This window comes from Schistocerca gregaria, chromosome 1 (assembly GCF_023897955.1).
Source record: "Schistocerca gregaria isolate iqSchGreg1 chromosome 1, iqSchGreg1.2, whole genome shotgun sequence".
NCBI classification, from domain to species: domain Eukaryota; kingdom Metazoa; phylum Arthropoda; class Insecta; order Orthoptera; family Acrididae; genus Schistocerca; species Schistocerca gregaria.
Window position 1 is genome coordinate 1043990781 of NC_064920.1, and position 26331 is coordinate 1044017111.

The 26331-nt window shown below is 38.4% G+C and overlaps 1 protein-coding gene across 1 annotated transcript in view; it reads right to left on the minus strand.

Annotated features, from left to right (window-relative positions):
• Nucleotides 1–26331, minus strand: part of LOC126280654 (elongation factor Tu, mitochondrial) — a 49892-nt gene that overhangs the window by 5934 nt on the left and 17627 nt on the right. The window contains exons 5-10 of the mRNA XM_049979782.1: nucleotides 15594–15734; nucleotides 14165–14309; nucleotides 13947–14060; nucleotides 13750–13854; nucleotides 11639–11790; nucleotides 7593–7738 (exon numbers count right to left, since the gene is read on the minus strand). Of these exons, the coding sequence (XP_049835739.1) occupies nucleotides 7593–7738; nucleotides 11639–11790; nucleotides 13750–13854; nucleotides 13947–14060; nucleotides 14165–14309; nucleotides 15594–15734 (803 nt within the window). The remainder of the gene's footprint in view (nucleotides 1–7592; nucleotides 7739–11638; nucleotides 11791–13749; nucleotides 13855–13946; nucleotides 14061–14164; nucleotides 14310–15593; nucleotides 15735–26331) is intronic.

The following is a 26331-nucleotide window of genomic DNA, read 5'->3' on the forward strand; positions in this document are numbered from 1 at the left end:
ACTATATGAGGACGAGCATAGTCTAGCAGGAAAAGTGCCGCTGATAGACTGTGTGGGAAGGTCCCACATTGGGGTTGAAGAATATCCTCAACATAATGCTGGCCTGTTGAGGTTCCACATGACCCAATTAGACAGGACCGGCTACTGTGGGCTGTGGCCCTCCAGACCATTACTCAGGCTGTGTAGATCATGTGATGTGCGACAGCATGGGTGGAACTGTACTGTTCACTAGGTTGCCTTCACATCCATATGCAGTCATTATCCATCCCAAAATAAATCCGGATTCATCACTTAACACCATATATTACCAATCTGTGGCTGCCCAAGTCATTCTGCTGTGGTACTACTAGACAGCAGTTGTTGATGTCTCAGTGTTAACAGCAGTATACGACAAGGGCATCTGCATTGCCAATTTGCATCTGCAAGTGTCTGGAAATGGTTTGTATAACAACTGGCACCCGTACAGCTGCCTGTATTGTGGAGCAAGTCAGTAGGATTCCTAATCACTTGCTGCAAAATCCTTCAATCACCAACTTGTCTGAAGAAATGCTCCAAATGATCGACCTGATGAGCCACATAATTTGTCAAGCAGCATACCAATGATTAGACCCTTCTCAAATTGGCTTATCTGTGAGAAATGTAATCTACCATATTTACCTGGCATTGTGCACCACTAACATCCTCCAAGTTGAGTGCGATTGTCACATGTATGACTTGTCCACTATGCGCCATTTAAATAGGGGCCCTGCTCGATTGCAGTATCACTGCAGATTCTGTGGGCATGCACACTGGCACCAAACATGGATAAATTGCAAATTGAATCTCACAGTACTTATTTGCAAAGTTTAGCGTTTGTACCTTTCTTCCATCTGGGTGTGTTATTTTCAATGTCCGTGAGTGTATATTGGTTTTGCTGTGTCCCCTGGTAATCACACAGTGTTAATCTGTACTACTGTATTTTCTTTTCAATGTGCTTACTGTACATTTTAATCTAACATTTTTTCAGGCCTATTTTCATACTTTTTTAAATATTTTTTCTATCCATTCGTGAAATTTACCTGATCTAAAAATAAACAATACAGCATCATCTGCATGGTGAAGACGATTCAGATATGTTCCATTAACACATTTTCCTTCTTAATTTTCCCAGTTTATGGATTTGAAATCCACAAGGACTGCTTAGAAGGATTTTGGTGATATGGAATGTGCTTGTCTGAATCCATTTTTAGTTTTTATTCTCTCACTTTATTAAGAAAGTCTTTAATATACTGCTCTGTGCTCAGTGTCTTGTTTCTCAAGGCCTGTTAGCACGGTCTGAATTGAGTTGCAAGCCTTTTTGAAAATATATGAATCTCAGACAAAATGGTGATGTATACTCATAATTATGGTAATTATTTGCAAATACTCCATGACACTATAACTGTTCTAAAGCTCGCTTGCCCCTTTTGCCTGTTACAACCTGGTAATCCCATTTTTGTATGCAGATGGTGATAAAATGTTACAATATCTCTTACATTAAAATTGTTTGTCTCTTTTGTATTGTGAACTAGAATAATTACAGCATTGTTTGAGTTTTTGGAAATTTTCTTCCTTTTATATTACTTTGTCTTCAGCTTTAATCTTTCCTGTTAAAACACTATCACCTTCAGGTGTATTCACTACTGAACAGCAAATAGATTTTTATGAAATTTCTGGAATTGTGTTATTCTGATTATTCACTATCTGTGTTTCTGATTCATATCTTCAACTATACAAACTTTAAATGAAGCACTGCATGCTTGTACAATGTTGACAGTAGTCTTAGTTGCCGTGACATCTGCCTTCTTACATGGTTAACAGTGATGTCCAGCCAACATAACTGTTCATAATCTTATTGCTTTCAATTATTGCAGAACTAGCACTCCTGAAAGAAAGGATACTGCGGAGACATGGCTTAGCCACAGCCTGGGGGATGTTTCCAGAATGAGATTTTCACTCTGCAGCGGAGTGTGCGCTGATATGAAACTTCCTGGCAGATTAAAACTGTGTGCCCGACCGAGACTCGAACTCGGGACCTTTGCCTTTCGCGGGCAAGTGCTCTACCAACTGAGCTACCGAAGCACGACTCACGTCCGGTACTCACAGCTTTACTTCTGCCAGTATCCGTCTCCTACCTTCCAAACTTTACAGAAGCTCTTCTGCGAACCTGCAGAACTAGCACTCCTGAAAGAAAGGATACTGCGGAGACATGGCTTAGCCACAGCCTGGGGGATGTTTCCAGAATGAGATTTTCACTCTGCAGCGGAGTGTGCACTGATATGAAGAGCTTCTGTAAAGTTTGGAAGGTAGGAGACGGATACTGGCAGAAGTAAAGCTGTGAGTACCGGATGTGAGTCGTGCTTCGGTAGCTCAGTTGGTAGAGCACTTGCCCGCGAAAGGCAAAGGTCCCGAGTTCAAGTCTCGGTCGGGCACACAGTTTTAATCTGCCAGGAAGTTTCATATCAGCGCACACTCCGCTGCAGAGTGAAAATCTCATTCTGGAAACATCCCCCAGGCTGTGGCTAAGCCATGCTTTCAATTATTGTTCCTCCCAAATTTTAATGAATCTTCACATATTTTTAAGATATTTACAAATTCAGTATACTTTATCATATTTCCATTATTATTTGCTTGAAGTTTTCCTCTTTAATATCTAAGTTGTTCAATTTGAGATTTTCTAGTCTGTTGCTTCCTTCCAGATTTTTCTGTTTCCTTAAGCACCTTTTTATTTATAACTGCTCCTTTTATCTACATTTGTATAAACTGTGTTCCCTAAGATACTGAACTCGTGAATTTAACCTTTTATTCCCTCCTATTCTTACAGAAAGTCTCAATCTGTTCCTGTCTAGTAAGTTTATTTCTTGCTAGCTTTGTATCTTATATAAGTTTATGATCATTTTAAATTAAAAAATGGATTAGGTACCTTAACTGTCTTTTACTGACCGATAAAACTTAATTTCAACTTAATTTTCATTTCCATTTGTTCCTTGCCTCATCCACCTATTTGTTTTTCTGAGGAGAAATGTGTTAAGGCCAAACATTTTTTTTTTCTCATAAGATTCTTCTGACGTGATGTGACATTTCTGGTATTATATCTCAAGTTTTCCACTGAAACAGCTTTCATTACTTTTTGCCAAGCTCCTGCATAAAAATTGATCATTATGTTTTAGTGTGATTAACATCAATTACCTTATTCCTCTGCTGTAGAACACATCACAATTTTAATTACACCTGGTACGAATGTTTTACTGCACTTCTGATAACTCCACTCTGTTCAACCTTATTTTAACTTCTCTTTCAACTACACTAACCTATTTTCGGTATTTACAGTACTACAATTTATTTCCCTTAAAACAGAAGTTGCCGGATTTTCATAGGTCTCAATTTCTATTTAGCCAAATAATAGTTTGGCAGGCCCCATGGCCATAAGTCATTTCTCCAATTCTCTCAGTCCATTACTCCAGTATTTTTTGCCTGCTTGGAATACTAATTACCCAGAAATTTGCAGGGCCTCTGGCAACCCTATCTATGGTACACTACCTTGCTAGAGCCAGAAAGAGTATGGAAATAGACTGTTAAAACTTTGACAGAGCTACACTCACAGCTGTCTTTGTGCTGGTCTGAGGGGGTCCTAAATCTCAAAGATTCAGATCAACACAACCAGTTCACATGCTGATCATGAGCCAAGCCTCCAATAAATAATGTCATTCAACAGTAACTCAATATTTCTGTCACCTGCGATATAGCTATCACACTGATACACGGTTTGTAAGTAACATGAACAAGTGAGAAGCATATTCATATTTGTTCTCCATAAAGTTGGCCATCATTCTGTTGCAGCACACTATGATGACAAGGAAATTTGGTACGAAGTGTTCCAATTAAGATCTTGAAGGCAGGCAACTGTGACCCAGTCAACACGTGGATTAAGCCAGACATCATGTCAATGTGTGGCAAGTCTCCCATAACAAACCACTGATGCAGCAACGCACCAACAAGTGCTGCATTACTTCAGCCACAGATAGTCAAACAAATAGTCAATGGGGCACTGTTTATGTGCATCATTGCACCCACCAGGCAGAGTCAAGCTGGCAACTGATCAGTGCCCAGTGTGCTGCTGAACCATTCCAGCAGCTGTAGACCTAACTTAATGTTGTCATGTAAGTTCTTAGTTTAAGAGCTCTCCTATGGTCTTTAGCAGGAAAGTGGTTTGATGTCCACAGAGTGCCTGAGTTGTGTCAAAAGTTTCATTTTTCCTTTCTGTTTCTGCTCTGCACTCCTGCAACTTATACTACTTTCTTGTAAGGCTGTTGCAAACTGTAGGACAGCACTGAAAGTGCAATGTACATCAGTATTACAACATTACCTTATGGTTTGGGTTTTTTGTCTTTGTATCATGTGACACTGACTAGAAAGCCAGCTAAGACACTGAAGGCATCATGCGGATCTGATGTAAGTCACTGCCGGACTTCATCATTTGAACCGCTCCAGGTCTGTCGAGAAACAGTGCTCGTGATAACAGAAAATCTGCCTAGTATAACTGTCAGAAACAGTATAAGGAGAACATACCATGTACTAGGGAATTTTATGGAGTATGACAGGTGTGCTAAGAGAGGCAGGCAGTAGCTGGGTGAATGGCTGTAGATCTGTAAGTCTATGATATCAAAGAGCTCCTGCAACGCGATGCATTGGATTAGTCTTTCGAGATGTGAGGTACATTTTAAGGTTTAATTGATAGTTCTCTGTTCTTTTGGGCAATATAACATAACTATAGTTACTTTGTTATGGCTTGCTTAATTTTTGTAACTAGTTTAGATTAAGCTGCTCTTCTGAATTTGTGTGTATATGTTACGGGTAGGTCTATGGATGCATTTAAGAATGATGAGATTCAAACTGTAGATTGTGTTTGCATTAACGCAAGAAGCCTGCCTAGGAGCATATAGGGCACTTTTCCTACAGTTAAAGTACGTTAAACGAAATGCTTGGTGTGACGTCCAGTTACGGGGAATGCATTATACTGCAATGTGCATAGTGTAAACTTGGCATGCTTAATTTTGTCTGGTAGGGAAGTACTGATGTTACATTTTGCAACAAGTCAATCATTTTGCGAAGTGTGATAACTAGGTTACCTTAAGTGATACTTTTTGCAGGAAGTATAAGAGTCAAAAACGGTAGCACACGGCAAAGAGTGGGTATGTAGTTTCACAATAATGTATGATGCCTACCAGAGCTCACCACTGCTGCCCTTATGATATTGTTTACCGCTTTGCCAAATGGACATGTGATTGTCAAGGATTGTAACTGCTTTATGTACTAGCTTTGCCTAGAGATGCAGTGGGACAGCGAAGGAAACATTGCAAAAGCAGTGACCAGACTTTGAAAAGTAAACCGAAGCATAAATGGTGTGGTCAAAAGTAAGCAATGGACATAATGTGTAATGGCATATATTAACTATCCTAGTGTCACCTCATAGGAATTGTGCATGGTTTTCAGAATGAGCCAGTGAAGCCAAACTAAATTTGGGGACCGATTTCTCTGAAGAGGAAAGATGTGTTGTGGCACACTGCAACATCAACAAAATTTGGAACTTGGTGTTCCAATTACAGTCCCAAAGGTGCACAACTGATGACGCAATCAACACATAGAATGCGCCACACATTATGTCAATGTGTGACGAGTCTCTCATAACAAGACATTGACACAGCAATGTACCAACTAGTGTTGCATTCTGCTCCAGCACCCTCTGGGCAGCTGTTATCTGCCAACAATTTGTATGTTGAGATCCTGAGTTCGGACGCTGCGCCACTCTGTCTCTACACCACATGGCACTATGGGCTTCGCTAGCCACCACCAGTTCTCAGGGAGGATGCCCTTAGTTACCAGCAGCCAACTCCGCTCCTGATGCACCAATATCACCGGGTCATCATACTGCCCCCAGACAACACACTGCCATGCAGCATCGCTTCCCTTGTGCTGTGTGATTGATGCCTGATCACAGATCAAAGCTATGGAACGTGGATGTCATGATCTACGCTGCCCTGCAGCCATGGGACAAGGGCAAGCACTTGTAACTGCTCTAACTTACTGGATTAATAAAGCAATTACATGCACACCATCTGCCTTGCTGCCATCACCTTCTCCTTTTACTGGCCTCCTGTAGCCCTTGACAACCTTTAAATCCCCAATGCCCAGATGGGATACCCGACCACTAGAAGAAAAGTCTCTCATCCCTCCATAGCAGTCACTGCAACCTCTCAACCCACTGTATATTGGGTTCTATCTAGTTGTATCCCTCAGTCCTCATTAAGATGTAATTAGGTGCTCAACCAACACAGCTTACAAGAATCAGCTTAAACAGCTGAGTTACTATTACTGAGACATAATACAATGGTGTTGGGTCAACAATTGTTTGAGATTGTGTTAACCTACTACCTCCGTTCAATGACTGTTCCATGTCACTGAACATCTTGCCAAAACTGTTCAATAGTAAAGAATTTTAAAAGAGTCAATTACCATCCCTTCAATTCCTCTAAGTCTACCTCCATACTACTTGCATTACTACATCACGTCTGAAATAAAAATCTGTTCCACCTTTCCCAATATAACTGAAACAAAATTCTGCTAATATGCAAATTTGCATGTAAACGATATTTACATTACAAAGCAACAATAAATTAGCTTTAATTAGACAGCGAAACAGTGTTCTCTTTAGAAGACAACTATATGCAACAAAGCATTCAAGACCTCCCACCTGCTACTTATTCTCTACATTTCAGCATAACTGCTGTACCCTTCATGATCAACTACAAGCCTTATGTACTGATTTCTAAATTTATTCTCACAATTCTTTCCTTCCATCATTCCCTCATTTACAGTTTTCAACAGCAACACACAAATATGTGCACAAACATTTCATTTCTTTAATTATATTCTTTATTATGCTTTTTTCTCATTGTCTTCATTCCTTATCCAACCAATCCAGCTGATCATCAAAACCAAGTTTTGCTGTCTTCAATTGCTTTCATGTCCTTATTTTCGATCATCTATGCTCCAGAACCATCGGGAACTGACAAAGTATATCTTGTAGCTGCAGAATTCGGACATATGGTCTAAACATTACTCATCTATGGAACCTGTGCAGTTCCTTCACGAGTGAATGGGACCGAATCTGTCTGGTAACAGGCTGAGAAATTAGACTACAAATTTGCTACGTGCTGTCATAACATGAGAATAAACAAAATCAATTGTGGTTAATTGCTTACTTTTCATTATTTCTTAAATTCTCACAGGCTATCCGACCTCTACGGATAAAAACGATGACTTTATATAATGCTGTAGAAAGACACTTTTCTCATCACTGTCAGGATATGATTTAAAAAAAAAAAAACTCCAAACAGACGAAGAGAAAAATCAACTCGACATAGCCACATTAACAGTATTTCAGTGAAACAAAAATGGGAGTTTTGCAGGAAGTTAATCTATTATATTTTAGAATGGAGATATACTATGTGCACCATTACAATCACAAGACTGAAGAAGAAAACACTGAACAAACATTCTCACTTATTACTTACTTTGCGTCCTCTCCTGGCATTACCATTTCCTTTTCGGGTATTACAATTTGTGATGCAATGTCCCATGTCTTTGAGAACATCTGCAGTTGAATATATGACATAAATGGCTTATGTCTTCCTCCTTCCTCTTTGCTCAGAATGTAAACCTGGACATCAAAGTTCATTCGATTACCAACTGGACTATATTAGAAAGAAACAAATATCCATACTAAATGTAGGTATTTGATAGATAACTGATGAACAGCTGGCCAAGCATCAAACATAAAAAGTTGTTACAATCCAATCATACATTTCATAATCTCCTGCAGAAATGAGCTGTCATAAAACGCTGATGCAAATAAAAGCTAGCTCCTTTGAAGAACTTTTGTCATGAGATCTTTTTACTTTTGGAAAGTTATACAGGGTGTGATTCAAAAGTTTCAAGACTTAACTCAGAGCTCTAAATTTATTGGACATTACAGCAGACTAAAATTCTTCAAAATATGATCCTTCGGCATCAACACAGCACTGCCAGCACGTCTTCCACCATTCGTAGCCCTTCTGGAAGGCCTCGGGTGTTATGCTGTCTAGGGCTCTTGTCAAAGCCTGCTGGATGACATCAATGGAGTTGAATCACTTCTCTTTTAGGCCTGTCTTGATTCGAGGGAAGAGGAAAAAGTCACCTGGGGCCAAGTCGGGGTTGTAGGGTGGTGGCATCAGTGTTGTAACGTTGAACTTAACCAAAACTTCGGCAGCGGCGCACTACGTGTGAGCGGATGCGTTGTCATGGTGGAGAATCCAATCACCCTTGATCGCTGGGCAGATGCAGTGAACTTTATCCCTCAAGCGGCAGAGCACTCACACTAAGACGACGCTCACTGTTTGAAAGTTCTTGCACTCTCTCCACATTTTGATCCGTTTGGCTAGACGATGGTCTGCCAGAGTGGTCATCGTTTTCAACATTCCTGAGGCCACCTCTGAAACGTTTGTGCCACATGAAAACCATTACACAGGACATGGCTTCTTCTTTATAGGTCTCTTATCATATTGAGAGTCTTTGTGGCGGTTTTGTTCAGTTGCATGCAAAACAATCACATAACGCTGCTCCAAGTGTTGCTCCATTTCCGCCTCTCCCACTTTTCGACCGAGGTCAATAACACGCACTCATGCTGCAAGTGATGCGCACTCTCCAGGGTTCCGCAAGCAACTGCAGCAGCGTCAGTTCGTTCCCTGAGACCCCCTACTACTTCCCCCACCTGGCGGAACCGGTCCACACGCACTCCCTACTCAGAAATGAATCAGTCTTGAAACTTCTGAATCACGCCTTGTATACATTAGAACTGTTGAAGGTTACAGATTTTGCTTTCAGAAAATGGTCATAAGAGATAGACAGAAGTTCTACAAGTAACGTAATTCATTTCCTTCCAGAATTTTTGTGACTTCAGCAAAGGCCCTGCTACAGTGTGGTGCTCTCTGGTAATAATTGGGGACCTTTTCAGTAATGCAAAGTCTTTGGAAACTTGACCACACATCTTGAGAAAAGCTTATTATGTTTTATCTATGCAGTATTTAATTGCTATAGCAATAAGCAAACACTAGCTTTGGAATTTACAAAACAATGTTAGCTGTTATTCTCTTATTTTCTTCTTTCCCTTGCAAACTGTGCCACATGAAGTATTTTCAAACAGAACTCCAACTTAGTTGACCCTCTGCCTTCTTTTAATTCAATAACTTCTTTTATGTCTCCTCCAGCTTTCATGTGGATACCAAGAACAAATTAGAAAGTTGTACTAATTGTAAGAAATGTTTCCCACACACACACACACACACACACACACACACACACACACACACACACACACACACACAGGCGTGCGAGGGGCGGGGGTGGGGCAAATGGTAGAAATACAATAATTTTAACTGTTTATAGAGACTTTCAAGTAGGAAAAGTGTATGTGAAGTTATGAGGAATCAATACATATAATCCCAATACTTAGAAAGCTTTAACAGGCCATGATGTGGAAAGCAACAAGCTTTGCCCTATACAAAATAAATCATCTGAACAGCTGCTCAACAGACTTACAAGAATAAAAAAAAAATAATAATAAAATATGGGATCCAGATTTGAGATTTTGAGCCTCAAATTATAGGTATGGAGCCTTAACAATGCACCACTTGATTTGGTGGTACAGGTAAATCTTGTTATACGCACCAGCTATGTTTCACAGAATCACCACACGTATTGATTTCACGTGAATCTAGAGTAATTATATACGTATATTGAGGGGTTTGATTCACAATTACTCACAATTACCATTACAACTTTCTGCAATACATTTTAATGAAAAGTTAACACACTTAAAAATATGACACACACACAGTAATACATTAAAATCATTTCCGTTAAGTCCATCTGCAACCTAAATAGCCTCTGGATCATCTACATTCAAAGAATCTAATAGTGCTGTAGACAATTCATTCTCCATAATGGATTTCCTTACATGGCTATCTTAGTTGCTCTGATTCTCGGAATGAGCATTTAGGCTGAGGTCACAAACATTCTCTTCGTCGTCATCAGTGATCCAATCTGCTGTGCCGTGTCTGCAATTTCTCTCATTGCAATAGTGGGATCACTTCATCTTCTAGGTCTGATACAGCATCAGGCCACAGTTTCCTTCACATTCACAAGTTTTGGAGTGGTATTAGTTCATATGTTTACAATGGCATCAGTTACCATCTTAATATTAAACTACCGCTAGAAAATCTCAACAGTAAGTTCAACATTAAGATCACATCCTTCTATAAGACGGGAGAAGGTTTTATTCAGATAGTATGTCTTTAATGCAAAAATAAATCCCTGATCCATGGGTTACAGTACATATGTAGTGTTTTTGGCAGAAATGGACTTCAGTGTTTTGATTTCTACCAATAACGGAAAGAGAGGGACTGAGAACATTATCAAAAATGAGAAGAATTTTGAAGAAGATTTTTTCTTTCTCAATTCTCTCTTCAGTTCATTAACAAAACAGCCACAGAAAATAGCAGAAATCATTCAAACTATTTTACTCCATCCCAGCTTGCCCACCACAATCTTAGGATTCTGACAGTAGAAGACCATGAAGGGCTTGACTTTGTAATCCCTTCAACAGTTCCTCCAAAAACAAGGTTGCATCAGTCCATGGTAGCCTTAAATCCAGGTGATGTTTTTCTTCAGTAGAAATGAATGTGCAGCTAGGCATTACTTCCCAAATACACCCATTTCATCAAGGTTTAAACCATGCCTCACAGTTGAGCCTCTTTAAAATCCTTAGCACCAACTTCATCAATATAGTGGCCTGTCCTATTATTTTAATGCTGTGAAAGCCAAACACTGCTGGAAACAATCAAATCGACATGAGCTGGCCATGACATGTGCTGGATCTTCCTCTTGCGTTAAATCCACACACAGGCCCTTGGCTGTAATTTGAGTTGCAGTTCCAAGGAGAGGCATGTGCTGTTGGATGTGATGCTCAAATGGCTTAGCATTTTTCCCAGTCTTTCTATCACTTCTGGGTGAGATTTGCGCACTTGAGATGCACTGAAGTTAGTTGAAGATTGATCACTATTTGAACACATTCTGCATTGTGTGGATTCACTTAGTCCAAAAGCAAGCTTAATGTCAATAGTATGCTCTCCTTTCTCACAGCAATCCAGAACTTTTGACTTTATTTCTAATGAGTAAGACTTTTGTACATGCTTCTTTCCCTTGAGAGGGACACCTTCCTTCCTTCCACCTGATACTTTAAATACAGACCCTGTCAAGTGAAACTTCACAACAGTATTAACTATTACATATTGAAAAACACAACTTGCACTAACGCATTAGGGCTTGCTTACAGCTTTTGTGTACTGTTGACAAATGGCAGCACTGGACTTAAACTAAATTCGCATAGATTAAAAAAAAAAAAAAAACCATTGCAGATAATGGATCCGTGTGTATGGGGTCTAGCTGTACTGATAAGCATGACACTGATGATGGCAATTATCTTGAGATTATCATTGCGTTTTTCTGACATCAGTTACTGTACCTGAGCTTCCACATGATCCTCAGCCTTCATAGTACCAGGTTTACACATTATCATCCCACGGCGAAGTTCATCCCTCTTCACACCTCTTACCAATGCACCAAGATTGTCTCCAGCTTGAGCTTCTTCCAGTATTTGATGAAACATTTCAATGCCTGCAAACAAACAAGTATTGACTAAAAGTAAAATATGAATGATCAAATTTTATAAACATATGAGAATGAGGAATTGATTGGGAGTAAGAAAATGGCAATCCACTTCAAAAATTAATTTCATTTGTCTTTCACCTTAACGTGATGTTTAGAGTTTTTTTTTTTTAACAAAATGGTAGTTAAAACAATTGTTTTGGGCATTGTAAAGTAGTTTGAAAAACAATTTAAAGATCTCTTGATGTGCTGCCACATCCCCACATGTTACAAGTTGTCATTTTTGTTATTAGATTAGGTATAGTTGTTACTGTATTTAGAGTTGGCAGTCCTGTTAGAAGATCCAACTTGTGATAACCTTATTTCTTCCCTTGTATATCTTTGGTTCTTCAGCATTTTCTGGTTATAAACTTTTCTGTAGTTTAAGTTGTTGCTATATTTTATCATCCTCTAATTTCTTGCTACACACTGGCATCCTTGAAAGTTATTAGGGCTTCAAAAAAGTATTTTCGGTAATGGAAAGAGAGGGAATTAGTTAATTTTACCAGGAAGTAGAGATTGTGTAGATACATCTACAAACTGAATGGACGTCAAGTGACACCATTGAGTGCCTCAAGACAGAAGCTGAAATATTTAGAGATAAGCAAACACTTCTAAGAGACCTGATCAAGATAATGCAACAGAATGCAGTTCCATGACTGCTTAACTAAATGCTTTGTATAGGCTACCAAAGGATGTTGTTGTGTGTGCACTCTGTGGAAAAGAGGCCATTAAAATTTACAAGCTCATGAGCCACGAAATATGTGGCCAGTAAACTTCAAATGTTTTGCAATTTCTGTGGAGTAACTAAAACTGGGTATTATTCTGGTTTGTGCAAAGGAAGAGTTAATAATACAAACATTAGACTAGCGTATGGAATGAAGTATACTGAGAAGGATGAAAGAGCAGCTCAAACCTTTTGTGCTACCACAGATTTGCCATCACCTCCAAGACTTATGAAGTATACACAGTTACTTTTTGCCAGCTTTAGTCAAGAGATATCTGTCTATGAAAACACTGTGGTGTGCAATGAATGTGAAACTCACATAGTTGCAAGAGTGTAACTCTGAATTGAATTTCCTAAGAATTAAATAAAAAAATTTATGCATAAAAAATTTATTTGAGCTAGAGTTCTGAAACTTTTTGGAATGTTTTAGGATACTTTTTGGATGAAAGCAGACTTCAGACATGGATACTTCTAGAATAGAAACTTGTGACTGAAATGACATGATTTCAGACAATCAAGTAGTTAATGTGTACTTAAAAGTTTATTCATTTAATTAAGACATATATTCAGTGCACGAATTTCAAGTAGGGACCATCAAAAGAAAAATGAATTCACTGTTCTTTACAGAAAGTGAATTTGATATGTGAACTAATGTGAACAACTGTGTACCAAAATGTTCAGCAAGAAACACTCATGTTGTACTATAATTTGCATCCTCCTAAGGTTTCATATTTTTCTGTTAGAGCTGTGTAAACTTTGTAAAAATTGTTAGTACTTTTACAGGCTTTCACAGGCAAGTTACCTTAAAGTGATTCGCATACACGCAAAGGCTTAATCTTGAGTCATTCAATCACAGGTGTACGACAATGAAACAACATGACTATTATTTAATATAGATTATGACAACATAAATTCTCTGGGTCTTTGGTGCCCAATAAATCACTGAAATATGAGTGCAGTTGAAATACTGCAATGTTAAAGAGCTTACACACACACACACACACACACACACACACACACACACACACACACACACACACAAGGACTTGTGATTACATACTGCAAATATTTTCAATTGCAACAGCCCAAAAGGTAATTATGAATTTTCACTGTCACCTTGCATAGGCTTCAGACGAGCACAAATGCAGCACTACTGACATTAGAAATCTAATGATGTAATATGTTTTTGTTCAGTTACATACCAGTAACAGTAGTTTTGACACTTTTGTTGTGGCCTATGAATTCTACATCAGCACCTTTCTTGAGTGTTCCTCTTTCTAACCGTCCTGTGACTACAGTGCCACGGCCTTTGAAAAGAAAAGGAGAATTACTGACAAAAGTAAAAAAGAGCAATTTGAATAATTACGGCAAACTGTATGAAATGAAACAAATTCTGTACCAGGTATAGAGTAAACATTCTCCACTGGAAGCATGAATGGTTTATCCAGTTCTCTTATGGGTGTAGGTATGTGCTTATCAATTTCATCCAGAAGCTGCAAAATTGGCTCGGCACCTATTGAAGTACAATTCAATATTCAGTCCTTATGATTTAACAACAAACTGAAGCATGGAGAGTTTCATACAAAAAGCTTCCTATAACAATTAGCATTTACCTACCCATTTCAGGATTTCTGCCCTCAAGTGCACAGAGTGCAGAACCCTTTATCACTGGTATGTTATCACCATCATATCCCATTTCCGTCAACAGCTCTCTCATTTCCATTTCAACTAATTCTACCATCTCCTTGTCTGCAGCATCAACCTTAAATATTTTAAAAGCTTATTTTTGCAAAAAGCCATACACGTGTATCAATACATAAAGGCATTTATAAATAGTTATTTTAACAGTCTCAGTTGCAAGCTGGGAAAAATCTGATGAAAATTGAACAAATCTTTACATGAAATTTTTAATTTGAATTTCTCCAGGCTACTGCTTCCTGAAATATGAAGCATTCCACAAGATGTACAGTGTATATCTAGTTGCAAAAAATGTTTTTCTATGTTACTTCGAGGTGTTCAAAAAGTCTGTCTGCCGTGTCGTATGATTGGTAGCCATGCCTGCTGTAAGCTGCAGTGAATATACTGAAATGAAACTCAGTGAAATAAAAGTTATTAATTTATTGAATATTCATTTTTACTTACAAATTTTCACATTAAATGTTGAAAGTATCCCCCCTTGTTGTTCAATACACAATTCAATTCATCTAATCATACGGCACGCATGGCTAACAATCATACGGCACTGCAGAGATACTTTCTGAACACCCCATATAATAATACATAAACAAGAATTCCAAAACAAAATACTTTTTCAAACTACCACAACATCACACTACAGATACCTACACAGCACTCAAATTTTACCCATACAAATGTACAATTCTGGTAAATGGTATAGACTTATGTTACTGATTCTTCTATCACTGCTTGGTAGAAAAATATCACTCGATAAACAGAAAGCACAACAGTGTAAGTGTATTATACACTACTACTACTAACAATAATAATAATAACAATAATAATATGATTATGAGCTTGCAAGCTCACTAGCAGACTATTACTGCAGTTTAAAAGTAACATAAAACAGTCTTGACTGCAAGAAACCTTTATTTTTGCGGTTACTGTTTCAATCAGTTACTGACCATCTTCAGACCTCGTATCCTGATGGTAGGCAATGGCGGAGAATGGAGCAGGCACTATGAACTCCACGAGTGTCTACTGCTGACGTTCATGGAGTTCCTAATGCTTTTGCCATTCTCTGTCATCACCTCTCATCATGGTATAAGGTCTGAAGATGGTCAGTAGCTGACCAAAACCCGTAACAACAAAAATAAAAATTTCTTGTGGTCGAAACTGTTTATGTTCATTTTAAAGTACTAAGAAAAATGCTGTTTGCCATGAGAAATGTTCTCAAAAAATTAAATTAATGTTTTAAAACATCCGCACTTTTATGATTTTATTTATTTAAGACAGAAATTATACAAGCACCAGAAAGGAAAGTTTTCTTCTCTCAATGATGTTTCTGGCATATTTGTGTAGAACTGACCTTATTTATAAAGACCACTATGTGATTTACACCAATCTGCTTTGCTAAAAGGAGGTGCTCCCTTGTCTGTGGCATGGCTCCATCAGTTGCAGCAACTACCAGTATTGCTCCATCCATCTGTGCTGTACCTGTGATCATATTCTGAAATATTGTAAAAAGAAATTTCAGTATGAAAGAGTGTAAAACACTAATCAAACAAAATTTGATGGTTTCTCTGTACACTGGCCTGAAATGCAAAATAAGAAATGTGTACCAGAGATATTTCTCTCAAAGGCAGCAAAATATTTTGGAATCCCTTGTTTTCAACTATAAACAGTCATATTTAAACTTCCGCAATCAGCAAGTTATCTGTAACAAAGGGTTTGTTTTTCCAGTGTACTCTGAACTTATTCACTGTTTGGGTAATATTAATTAATTAATGGTGAACCTCTAAGCATACAGCTGGGTTACTGTTTCAATATTAACTTCATTCATCATGATATAAAATTCAAAACGGAACTTGATGTGTTATTGAATCACAATGTATACAGAAGACCTATGCACAGAGATGCCTCAAGGCATCACCCCCCCCCCCCCCCCCCCCACACACACACACACACACAACACACACACACACAAATGGTGCAAAAGACTCCAGTCTACAGAGCCCAATACTTTCACTCAAGAAGAGCCACTGTAGATTTACATGACCTATAAATAGTATTCTGAAGGAGTGAGTACTGAAATTGTCAAATTGAACATGCATTGCAGTCAAAATGAAGAACAGCTTGAGAAAGAGGTTGAAACTAAGAGCAAGGAAGAGAAGTCAAAAATCACAAAAAATCTCCTTGTTGCTAGCCCAGAATTTAGAAAGATCAGAAGATTCCAGTGCATTTCACTCACTTTAACTAAGAAGTAAAGTTTTCTATGTAATGTTAAAGATTATCGAGGTCTCCAACAGCAGTGTGTGTGTGTCCATGACAATTTGACTTGTCTTACATGGGGCACACTATCAGAGCAGTCGAGAGATGCAAGGATCATCAGTGACAAACTTGACTAAGCAAATCAGCTATTTCCAAGCAATACCTTGAAAATAATCATAAACTGAAGTATGACAACACCAGTATTAAGGTGCAAATGCCAAGTTTTTGAGACAGAATTAAGGAGCCTATAGAGTAAGTACGTCAGAAAACCCAATAAACAGGAGCACAGGTTTCCATTTACACAAGACTTGGGGTTCAGCACTCAGTTTATTACTATCTCACTGGCCATCACATTCACCAAAGCTGGAAAACACTGAGATGATTTGTGCTTTGCAGATTGACAGTGCAGGTTCTGGAAAACAAAGGAGCATGAAAGGGAGTACAGACATTGGGAATCAAACTCAGCTATAAATAGTGGTGCAATGGCAACAGAACTTCATGATCTTGTTGGAGTTCAGGCAGCAATTACACGTAATAACAAAGTCACAGCACCAGAAGTAGATGGCTGGGTTGGTCATCGAAATTTTGCATAAAATGGGAACAGTGTATACCTGGAAGCACATTATTGATCAATAATACTGACAAAACCTGATATGACAAATTAACTACTAGTATGTGCCCATAAAGTATAATGAAGTAATACTTGCCCCCTAAGAAAGTCTGAGCTGCATCACTGTGGGCCATTAGCAACATAGACCAGGCACATGCCCAACATGGTTCCCCACCTATGTCCATAGCACACAGTACACAAGCAACATAACACATTACGCACAACACACAGAGATTAGACTTAACATAAGGTGCAGTACTGATCTTACGAAGTGACCATGGCAGAGAGAGGAAGTTTTAACTGGGAAGAGAAAATGATAAACCAATATACCATTTTATATGCAGTCAAATCAATAAGTCACAATGGAAAATTAATGAGAGAAGATCAGTTTTGGTTGATTTTAGTGCCACAGTGTCCTCACAAAAAGATCCAGCATTGTTTCAATGCAGTTATTAATTGACTGGAATAGAACTCCCCAGCACTTAAGGGGGGGGGGGGGGAGCGTTTTTAGAAATATCTTCCATGTGCAGCAACAATTTTTGAAGCACCGACATCAAATTGCAATGTGCCTTTGTAAGCCAATCATGGGTCATGTCACATGATCTCGCAAGCCAATGACAACACATGTTCAGACCATAGGACACATGATGTAGTCATCCAACAGCAATATCACTGTTAAGTAGCACTAACACACAAATAGGAAACGTTAATGGTTTAAATTAATATGTACAGTGTAGCTGCAAGAAAATCTTGTCTTTCACATATAATACTGGTCACACAGTGTAGCTGCAAGAAAATCTTGTCTTTCACATATAATACTGATCACTAAGATTAATAAGCTAAAGAAAAGCTAAGCTTTCACATTTAAATTGTTCTTTCTTGCATGGGTAACATTTTAAGATACATCACACAAATGTGCCAATAAAATTTTAAATAATGAAATAAATTTCTAGCCTTCTGGGCTTGAAATTCTTGTAAGTGGCTGGTCCTCAAAGTATTCAAGTTTTAAATGAGAGTCTAAACACTCTGTGGTTTAAGAGTGTCATCACATGTTCTCACATGTAACTTAATTCATTTTACTTAAAAGGAAATTTCCTATGAAGGAAACACTTTTCAATCCACAATATTTTCCCGCAACCAGTTAGAAATAGGTTCATTTAAGCAATTGCTAGAGTGTGCCAGAAAAAAAGCGTCAGTCACGGTACGTGTGCAGCTACGATGAAGTGGGAAGCCCATACGTAGGTATGTGCAAAGCATTAAGAGAAGCATTAAGAGATCTTGCATTACATCATGAAAGAAACGGGACATCATAGGATACTTCACGAGCATTGGAACATCGTAAACCATAGTAAAAATGCATAATTTTGCTTAAAGTGCACATTAGTATGTCCAGATTCACAAAGAAGTAGGCCCCAACCTCATATTAACCCCTCGAGCACCGCAGACCTGAAATCCCACCGTGCTCCAGCTTTCCGCAGAGGCTATGGATGTCATCAGCCTCGACAGTGGCATTTTGCATGGGCGCTGCAGACGGCATTCACCGTCACAGCCTGGCCGGTGCCTGAGTCCTAATGACAGCTTTTACAGTTAGCCGGTTCTGCTACCCGTGGTCCTGTGGATATCCACAAGCGACCAGCAGTATTTCTGTTCGATTCCATAGTCGTTGTTCAACATTTGTGCATTCTGCTTATGTGGTGTCATTTAACTTTCTGCCTCATCAGGATTTTTAGACTGCTATCACTTTTGAGTTCCACAACAAATGGCATGTCGGTGAGGTTGCACTGATGAAGAGATAATGCAGATACTCACAAGGACAGGCAGTGACAGTGAGTGTGGCATCTTCAATATTTGTAATGATGATTCTTCAGAAGAATCCCATAGTAATGTGTGTCCATGTACTTCACCTAGTAGAACTCAAGTATGGGCGCAACAGACCACTCTGACATGCTATGAAGCTCAGTTGGATCTGTGTGTGAACCTGTTATGGTACAGAAAGTTGTTTTTTCATGTAGTGGACCTTTGTGTTTAGAAAACCCACACTCTTCACAGATCAGTGACAGGGAGAAAAATACCATCAGCAGGTTTGCATTTACGTCTGGAACAAGAACTTGTGGAAGCATTTGCTACAGAATGGAGAAGAGACAGGAAAGGAAGAAACTGACAGCAAGAATCCTCTACTCTTTACTCGAAGGCACTTTCCAAATGTCACTCCAAGTGACCAGTCCAAGAAATGCGGACTGTGGTGTAGATGTGCATTCTGCTCGAAACAGAATATGAATGCAAAACATGCAACATACCCTTCTGTGTTATACTATGTTTTGAAACATACCACACAAAGAAAAACTTTTAACCAAAATGAAATTAACCCCTTACTTCTATAAAAATTATTTAAAATTTAAAAAATAAAAACAAAATAAATGAAAAATAAGTATAAAAATAAAAAAAATATTTTTAACTTTGCAATTGTTGGTCCAAAGCTGAGATGAAAATGGACAGCAAATATTACCATGCAAAAAATTAATAAATAAAAACATTTATTTGGGCTTGAAGAGTCTCTACAGATGAATTACTGTACTGACCAACACTTCATGTACTAACATATGAAACATCCAATCTGCGATGACAAACACAGACTGGATGCTTCAAGTCCAAGACCATAATGAACAAATAAATAAATAAAAAAAAGAATTATTTATATAGATTGAATCAACTGTGAATAATTAAAATCATGAAAATCCCATAGAAAAAGCTCTTTCAGTATTTCCAGAATTTTTAAATGTTCTAGACAACTTTTCCAAACTTTTCTTTTAAACAAACCTTCCCTTAATTATCACTAACGCAACACAGAAAGAGTCACCCAAATTGGTTAAGCCATTTTTGAGTTTTAGCGAGACTAACGGACAGCATTTCATTTTTATATAAAAGGAGACTGCCCTGGCTCTAGAAATACTCAGCATAGGGCGAAGTCGGCCGAGCGAAGAGCTCAGGCACAGATAGCAGTCCGTGGAGATAAACACGGATTAGGCTACCAAGAGAGCGCCCCAGATGGCCAACCGGCCATGCAGCTGCAGCAGCCAAAAGGTTAAGCTTTTCAGTGTGGTTTCTAGGATGTAAATTTTCTTGGAGTACCAGTACTGTACTATCTCACGTTTAGTTCTTTATTATGGCGTAACACCATACATGCCAGAAGATGAAAACGTGCACTCTAAATTCAGTGAACTGTTGAAATTTGCCGATAGTGTGGAATGTAACACTTCGTTTCAAATAAATTTACTGGCACAGCGGAAAAGATTAATAACAGCCAAATTTCTTTAGCAAACGGACAAAAATGACCTCATTGTTCTGCAAGGTGGTTAATACTAGATTGCCAAAAAGTGGAAATAAAGCAAAAGTCAGGGAACAAATTAATAACTTATTTAAGCCTTCCGTAATTATGTGAATGTGTTTTAGATCACCTTCCATAATTATGTCAATGTGTTTTAGATCACCTGATAGCTCCTGGCCACAGAAATTCATTTTGGTTTCATTTGATGTGAGAGCAGTATACAAAGGGGAAACAGCAAAATCACTAAACATTAACATGGGTCACGTAGTGTGTGTGCCGCCCGCCCGTTACAAACCAGATTGCTCTGTGCATGAGTGAATCTGGCAGCTAGTTACTAGACAAATGTCTCAGAACAATCCTCCAAAGCATGTACTTTACCCACAAAAGAAGTTGGTTACAAAACCTTTATTTGTCAAATTACTGAGTAATAGTGTGAGATTGGGACTCATTATTCAGTATCTAGTAACTAGTGGTCAACAAAGAATATTGTACAATAGCAGCTTTTGACTGAAGATGTATTTTTTATGTGTATGTGTATGTTCAAGATAACATACATCTGAGTACAAGCTTTCAAGGATTTGCCCAATTTTATTGTCAAAAGATCTGACTCTCAAGTACCTCTTTCTGTACACAAGCAAGTCCAGCTTACTGCAGATGGAATGCCATCACCTAGAGTCATGTGATTGACAAGCACAATAATGGAAAATCAGAATGAAGGTGGCACAACATGCCACACCATCCCTGACCAGATTTCATAGCCTCATGTTTCACTACTGTGGACTTTCTGAAGTATCTGAACTTTAAGTGCTGTGTCTGTTCAATGCAGCACTCAAGTTTGGTGTGTATTGTCTAGCAAATGTCCAGAATTACAGAACAGCTGAAGATCTTTGGCCTTGCCCGATACACAGTCTTATGCTTCCACTGCCCATGCCAACAAGACTGTTGTTTGCCAAAATTACATATTTATGTCATACTACCAAGACGCTCCATCAGTGCTATGGGTTGCTTACTTTCTGGGTCGCGATGTATTTTATTAAGGTAATGGTGCTTAAGACTGGCCTTTGTAACTATCATATCCATAGCTTTAAGATGAACATTAAGCTCCAAACTACATACCATAAGCCTAGATATTGCGTCTTTATTTACTAAGATGATATTAGCAAGTGGGAACCTATCAGTAAACCACTTCACATCTGGATTCACCAAACCCATTTAACATATTCTGGTGACTATTTTTTGTGCAGCATAAATCACTTATTACACAATGACTTACTATAACAGCCACGAATTCTACATTATCTCCAGCAACTGATGGCTACGTCACACCTGACTTTAAGAAGCAAGCTTTGAAGTCTGCTCCCCTCTGTACAGCCAGTGTCTGCCTACATACAGATGCTTTTATATTACTTTTGGAATGTCAGCTGTACTGATAGGATGGTCTGCAGAGTAGCCCAAGATCTAGGTTGTGTTAGCAAGTAACAGTAGTTTTATTACAAGTTGGCAAAGCCAGCAAATATTAATGTGGAAACTTATCTGTGGTGAATGTACCTTTTGATAACATCATGAGTCAAAGCAGAAAGTTGGTATTAGCAGGTTGCCACCGTTAAGTCAGAATAATTCCTTGCTAAGGATTTTAGTATACAAAGCTCAGACTATTCCAGATATCAACAATCTCAGTGAAAATACTTGAGCTTGTGTTCAGGAAGAACCAGATACAAATATAATTGTATTAGACTTCTTTTTACTGACCCAAAGTGTAGACACATTTAGCTAAAGAAAATATATCTACAGTTTTCCTTCCACCCCGTAACTCTACCTCAAGCAAAACAGCACATTAACTAGGCAAACAATACATTAGATCAGTGCTCCAACTCTACAGAAAATGAAAATGGTGCATTCAGTCGCGTGTGCACATGATTTGACAGAAAATAAGATGAGATGTGCAAAAATTTTGCACTAGTAAGGTTTTTAAGATGAGTTTTGAAGATAAGAAGGTCCTATTCCACAATCCAGTGTATAGGGATAACTTAAGTAAAAGAAGCAGTAGAAATTAACATGTGCTACAGTACACTTCACAAAGAAAGTAACTGTAATCTTAGAAAAGCCAGAGGTAGGTAATACATGGGTCATTCCCTGTCAAATCGCCTAATTTCGGAACATATCCTTGCTCTGCCATCATGGATTTCGATGAAATTTTATGTGAACATTTGTCCATGTCCCTGACGAACATTGGTAAAGTTTGACGTTCACCAAGCAACAATGGGTTGATGTAATGACTTGTTTTACGCCACGTGTGACTTTGCATAGAGAGAGAATAAATTTCTCGTGAGTTTGAGCTATTGTACCTCGGGCAACAGGTTGCTGAAAGAAATAAAATTTGGCCATCTTGTACAACTTTGTGTTTCCTTAAGAATAATAATGAAAAGAATATTACAAGCTATATTCACCCAGAAACTTTTAGACAAAATTGCACAAACAAACTGGCACCCAAAAAAATTTCAAAATTTGGCTTCTTATATCTTGGGGAGCAAAGGTATGACAAAAAAATTAACCGTTTATATAGCACTTTCCCACACAACAAAAATGTAGTGCAAAATTGAAGATACTCTAAAAAGATAAATGCGGTACTTTTGATCTGATTTTTGTAAAAAACTATGTTCTAGAAAACTTTCCGAACTGCACTCATTAGGAATACCATGATTTTAACCACTAAAAAAAGGGTATCTGACTATCAAACACAGGCTATAACAAGATTAGATAATTTAAAACGTTAAGCACGAAAACAGCAGCGTGAAAAAATGTTAACTTTGGATTCTTATATCTCACAGAGTAAATGCATACTGAACATGAAACTAACTATGCAACAGGTCAATAGCACTAGGTTGTAGAATACAAAATTTCATTCACCAACTATTTTCCAGTAATCTGCCAATTTATCAAAAGATGAAGATTTTTGTGAAAAGATGAAAATACAAATTATTTGACACTTATTTTATAGGTAAAAGCTTCAAAAACAGGCTAATTTTAAAGATGTTTTAAGGTCCTCCCCCCTTCCAAACAGTACGTGTAATTTCCAACATGGGCAAACAACACAACATAAATTTCAGCAAACCATTAGGACAAATCTCACTGTGAATAAAGTTTTGACCGTTGTTTCTTATATCTCATTGATTAAAGGCACGATAAACTTAAATCTTTGGACAACAACAACAACAACAACAACAACTTAGCAACATAAGGTTTTACAATATAAAGTATCATTCCCCTATTGCTTTCTAAATTTTTACCCGAGTTCACTGGGGACATGGATGAATGTTCACATAATATTTTATCCAAATCCGTAATGTACCAGCAGGGAGGCCTAGGTGAGCTGACATGGACTGATCCACATATGGAGTATTCAAACAGAAACAAATATTAAGAACTTTGTATCAGGGAAGAGTGTTGGGTGCTGAGGTAAGGACACAGTCCTTCCTTTATGTAATTCTAGTCTCGGAGGGACTGAGAGGGGCTACGTGTAAGTATTACTTCAGTGTCAACAATTTCCCATCTTTGCATGTGCAAAACTTGCCTCTCAGAAGGTATCACTTTCCTGATTCAAGGCCAACCAGTTATGTACCAGTCACACACTGGTTCCAGCAGACCGTCATGTCCTGTGGAAAATGGTGCAAATCTTCAAAAGCTCATCTTAAAACCAGCATAATTTCTTTCATGGAATGATCCAACCATTAAAAATGTTGTGGCCTATCTTAGGAGACAACTGAATTTAATCAAAAATAAGGTACACACACTACTTACCTGACTACGCATTCAACATCAGGTCTGAACAAAGGGGTTTAAAAAAAGGAGCAAAATGACACAAATATATTCCATAATAATTTAACCTGAAAAATATTTGGTCTTGAGCATTATACATGTATCAGGATCTAATGACTTCTGTGATGCAAAGATGCATTACGCATCTGAAGCTAAATAATGTACAACTTTAGGCCTCTTCCACACAATTCTGATTAATCTGAACTGGCTGCAATCAATCAATATTTTGGTCAACGGAAATTACTTCTAAATGAATTCCTGATTGAAAAAGGCCGTTATTGACAAAAGATTTACATGGCATATGGAATTCTACATGGTGGAAAGAAAATGTTGAAGGGGCCCAATAGATATTTTCAGCTGCCAGATTAACTAAACTTACCTTGTAAACTGAGTGACATGACAATGCACACTTTCTCCTTTCTGTTCACATGGTTTGAGGGTATACAAATACTAGCTAAGATAAACCAAGAGTCAGAATGAAACTACATATGAGGAGGTAGAGATGAGAAAAGAATACTGGCCTAGAAGTAAAATATGTAAAGCAACTGGCAAGGTATAAGGCTGGCATGATACAGTCTAAAGAAAGTAAGGACAAGAACAGAAAATGAGCTGAAACATTCTATTTGCATTCTCTCATATTTTGTGTGCAGTATTTTCTGTTTGATCTAAAATGGGAGCCCAACTCTGTGAATCAATGTAGGGAGAAAGAAACAATTAGACCTTGAAGCTCAAAGAGCAGTATTTGCAAAGCTTTCCACACAAAAGATACAACACTTCAATTTCTTACAAAAACTGAAATTTATTTTAAATCTATAACATTCTTAAGGCACTAATCCACTACCTTATGACAGAATATTGTGGTATGGTCCCATTTAAGTATCCAACAATGAAAAAAGAAAAGCGATTATATACAAATGTAGCAAATTAAGCCCATGGACACACACATCTAGCAAATTATGACTATGCTCATGAAGGTAATGTCTTCTATTTTGACACTATACACTTCACACTTTACTTCACAAACCTTTGAGACGATCTCTGAGACCTCTGTTCACATCTTCTAAAGCTGGTATTGCCACCTCTTGCACCAACGACAGCCTTCAACCTGCAGGCATGATCCTGATTAATGCGGTCATGTCCTGTTGATGAATCATATCCCATCTTCCAGGCGGACATTCTGTAGGTCCTGTATAGTCTCTGGATAGTGCTGATGGGATCTTCTACCCAGCCAGCCCCAGACATGCTTAATAGGATTCAAATCAGGGCTTCGAGCAGGCCAACCCCTAGTATGAATCCCTGTTTCATCCAAAAATCCTTGCACAATTCTCACAACATGTGGGGATCCATTGCCATGCAATAGTACAAAATCACCACCAATAAATGAAACAAAAGGTACAACATGCTCCAGAAGGATATCCTCCACATAACGATGTGTGGTAAGGCTCCTACACTCCACGAAGACTAAATCCATCCATGCAGCTGCACTGATTCCAGCCAAAACCATCAAAGAACCACCCCGAAAAGGACCCTGATGAGAATGTGCAAGATGGAACACCTTTTGCCTGCTCTTCTCCAGCTCCTCTCTCTTCCGTCTAGTGATAGGCCAAATTGTGACTCATCGGAGAACACCACTTGATCCCACTGTTTTACTGTCCAGCCAAGATGTTCCCTCATGAAACGTAGCCGAGCTGTGCAATGCTCTCTGATGAGTTCCGAACCTGTAGAATATTTCCTGGACTGAGTATTATCTTCTTCCAGTCATTGTTGAACGGTTTTCTCACTAACATTCACCCCTCTAACCTGGCAGAGTCTCTTTCGTGCTTCAGCAGGGGTGGGGTGACAGTTGCAAAGAACTTGTAGTCATAAGAAGCAGTCGTCTCTCTCTCCAATGTTGCTCTTCTCTGACCTGTTCCTGGTCTACTTGCAAAGCCTCCAGTTTCTGTGTACCTTCATATGATTCTGGAAATCCTGGAAGGTAAGGTCCTCAACACTTCTGCAACGTAACGCATGCTGCAACCATCTTCCACCAAAGCAACAGCTTTCACAGCTTGTTCAGCTTAACAGCATGTTTCCTCCAAAAAGCTG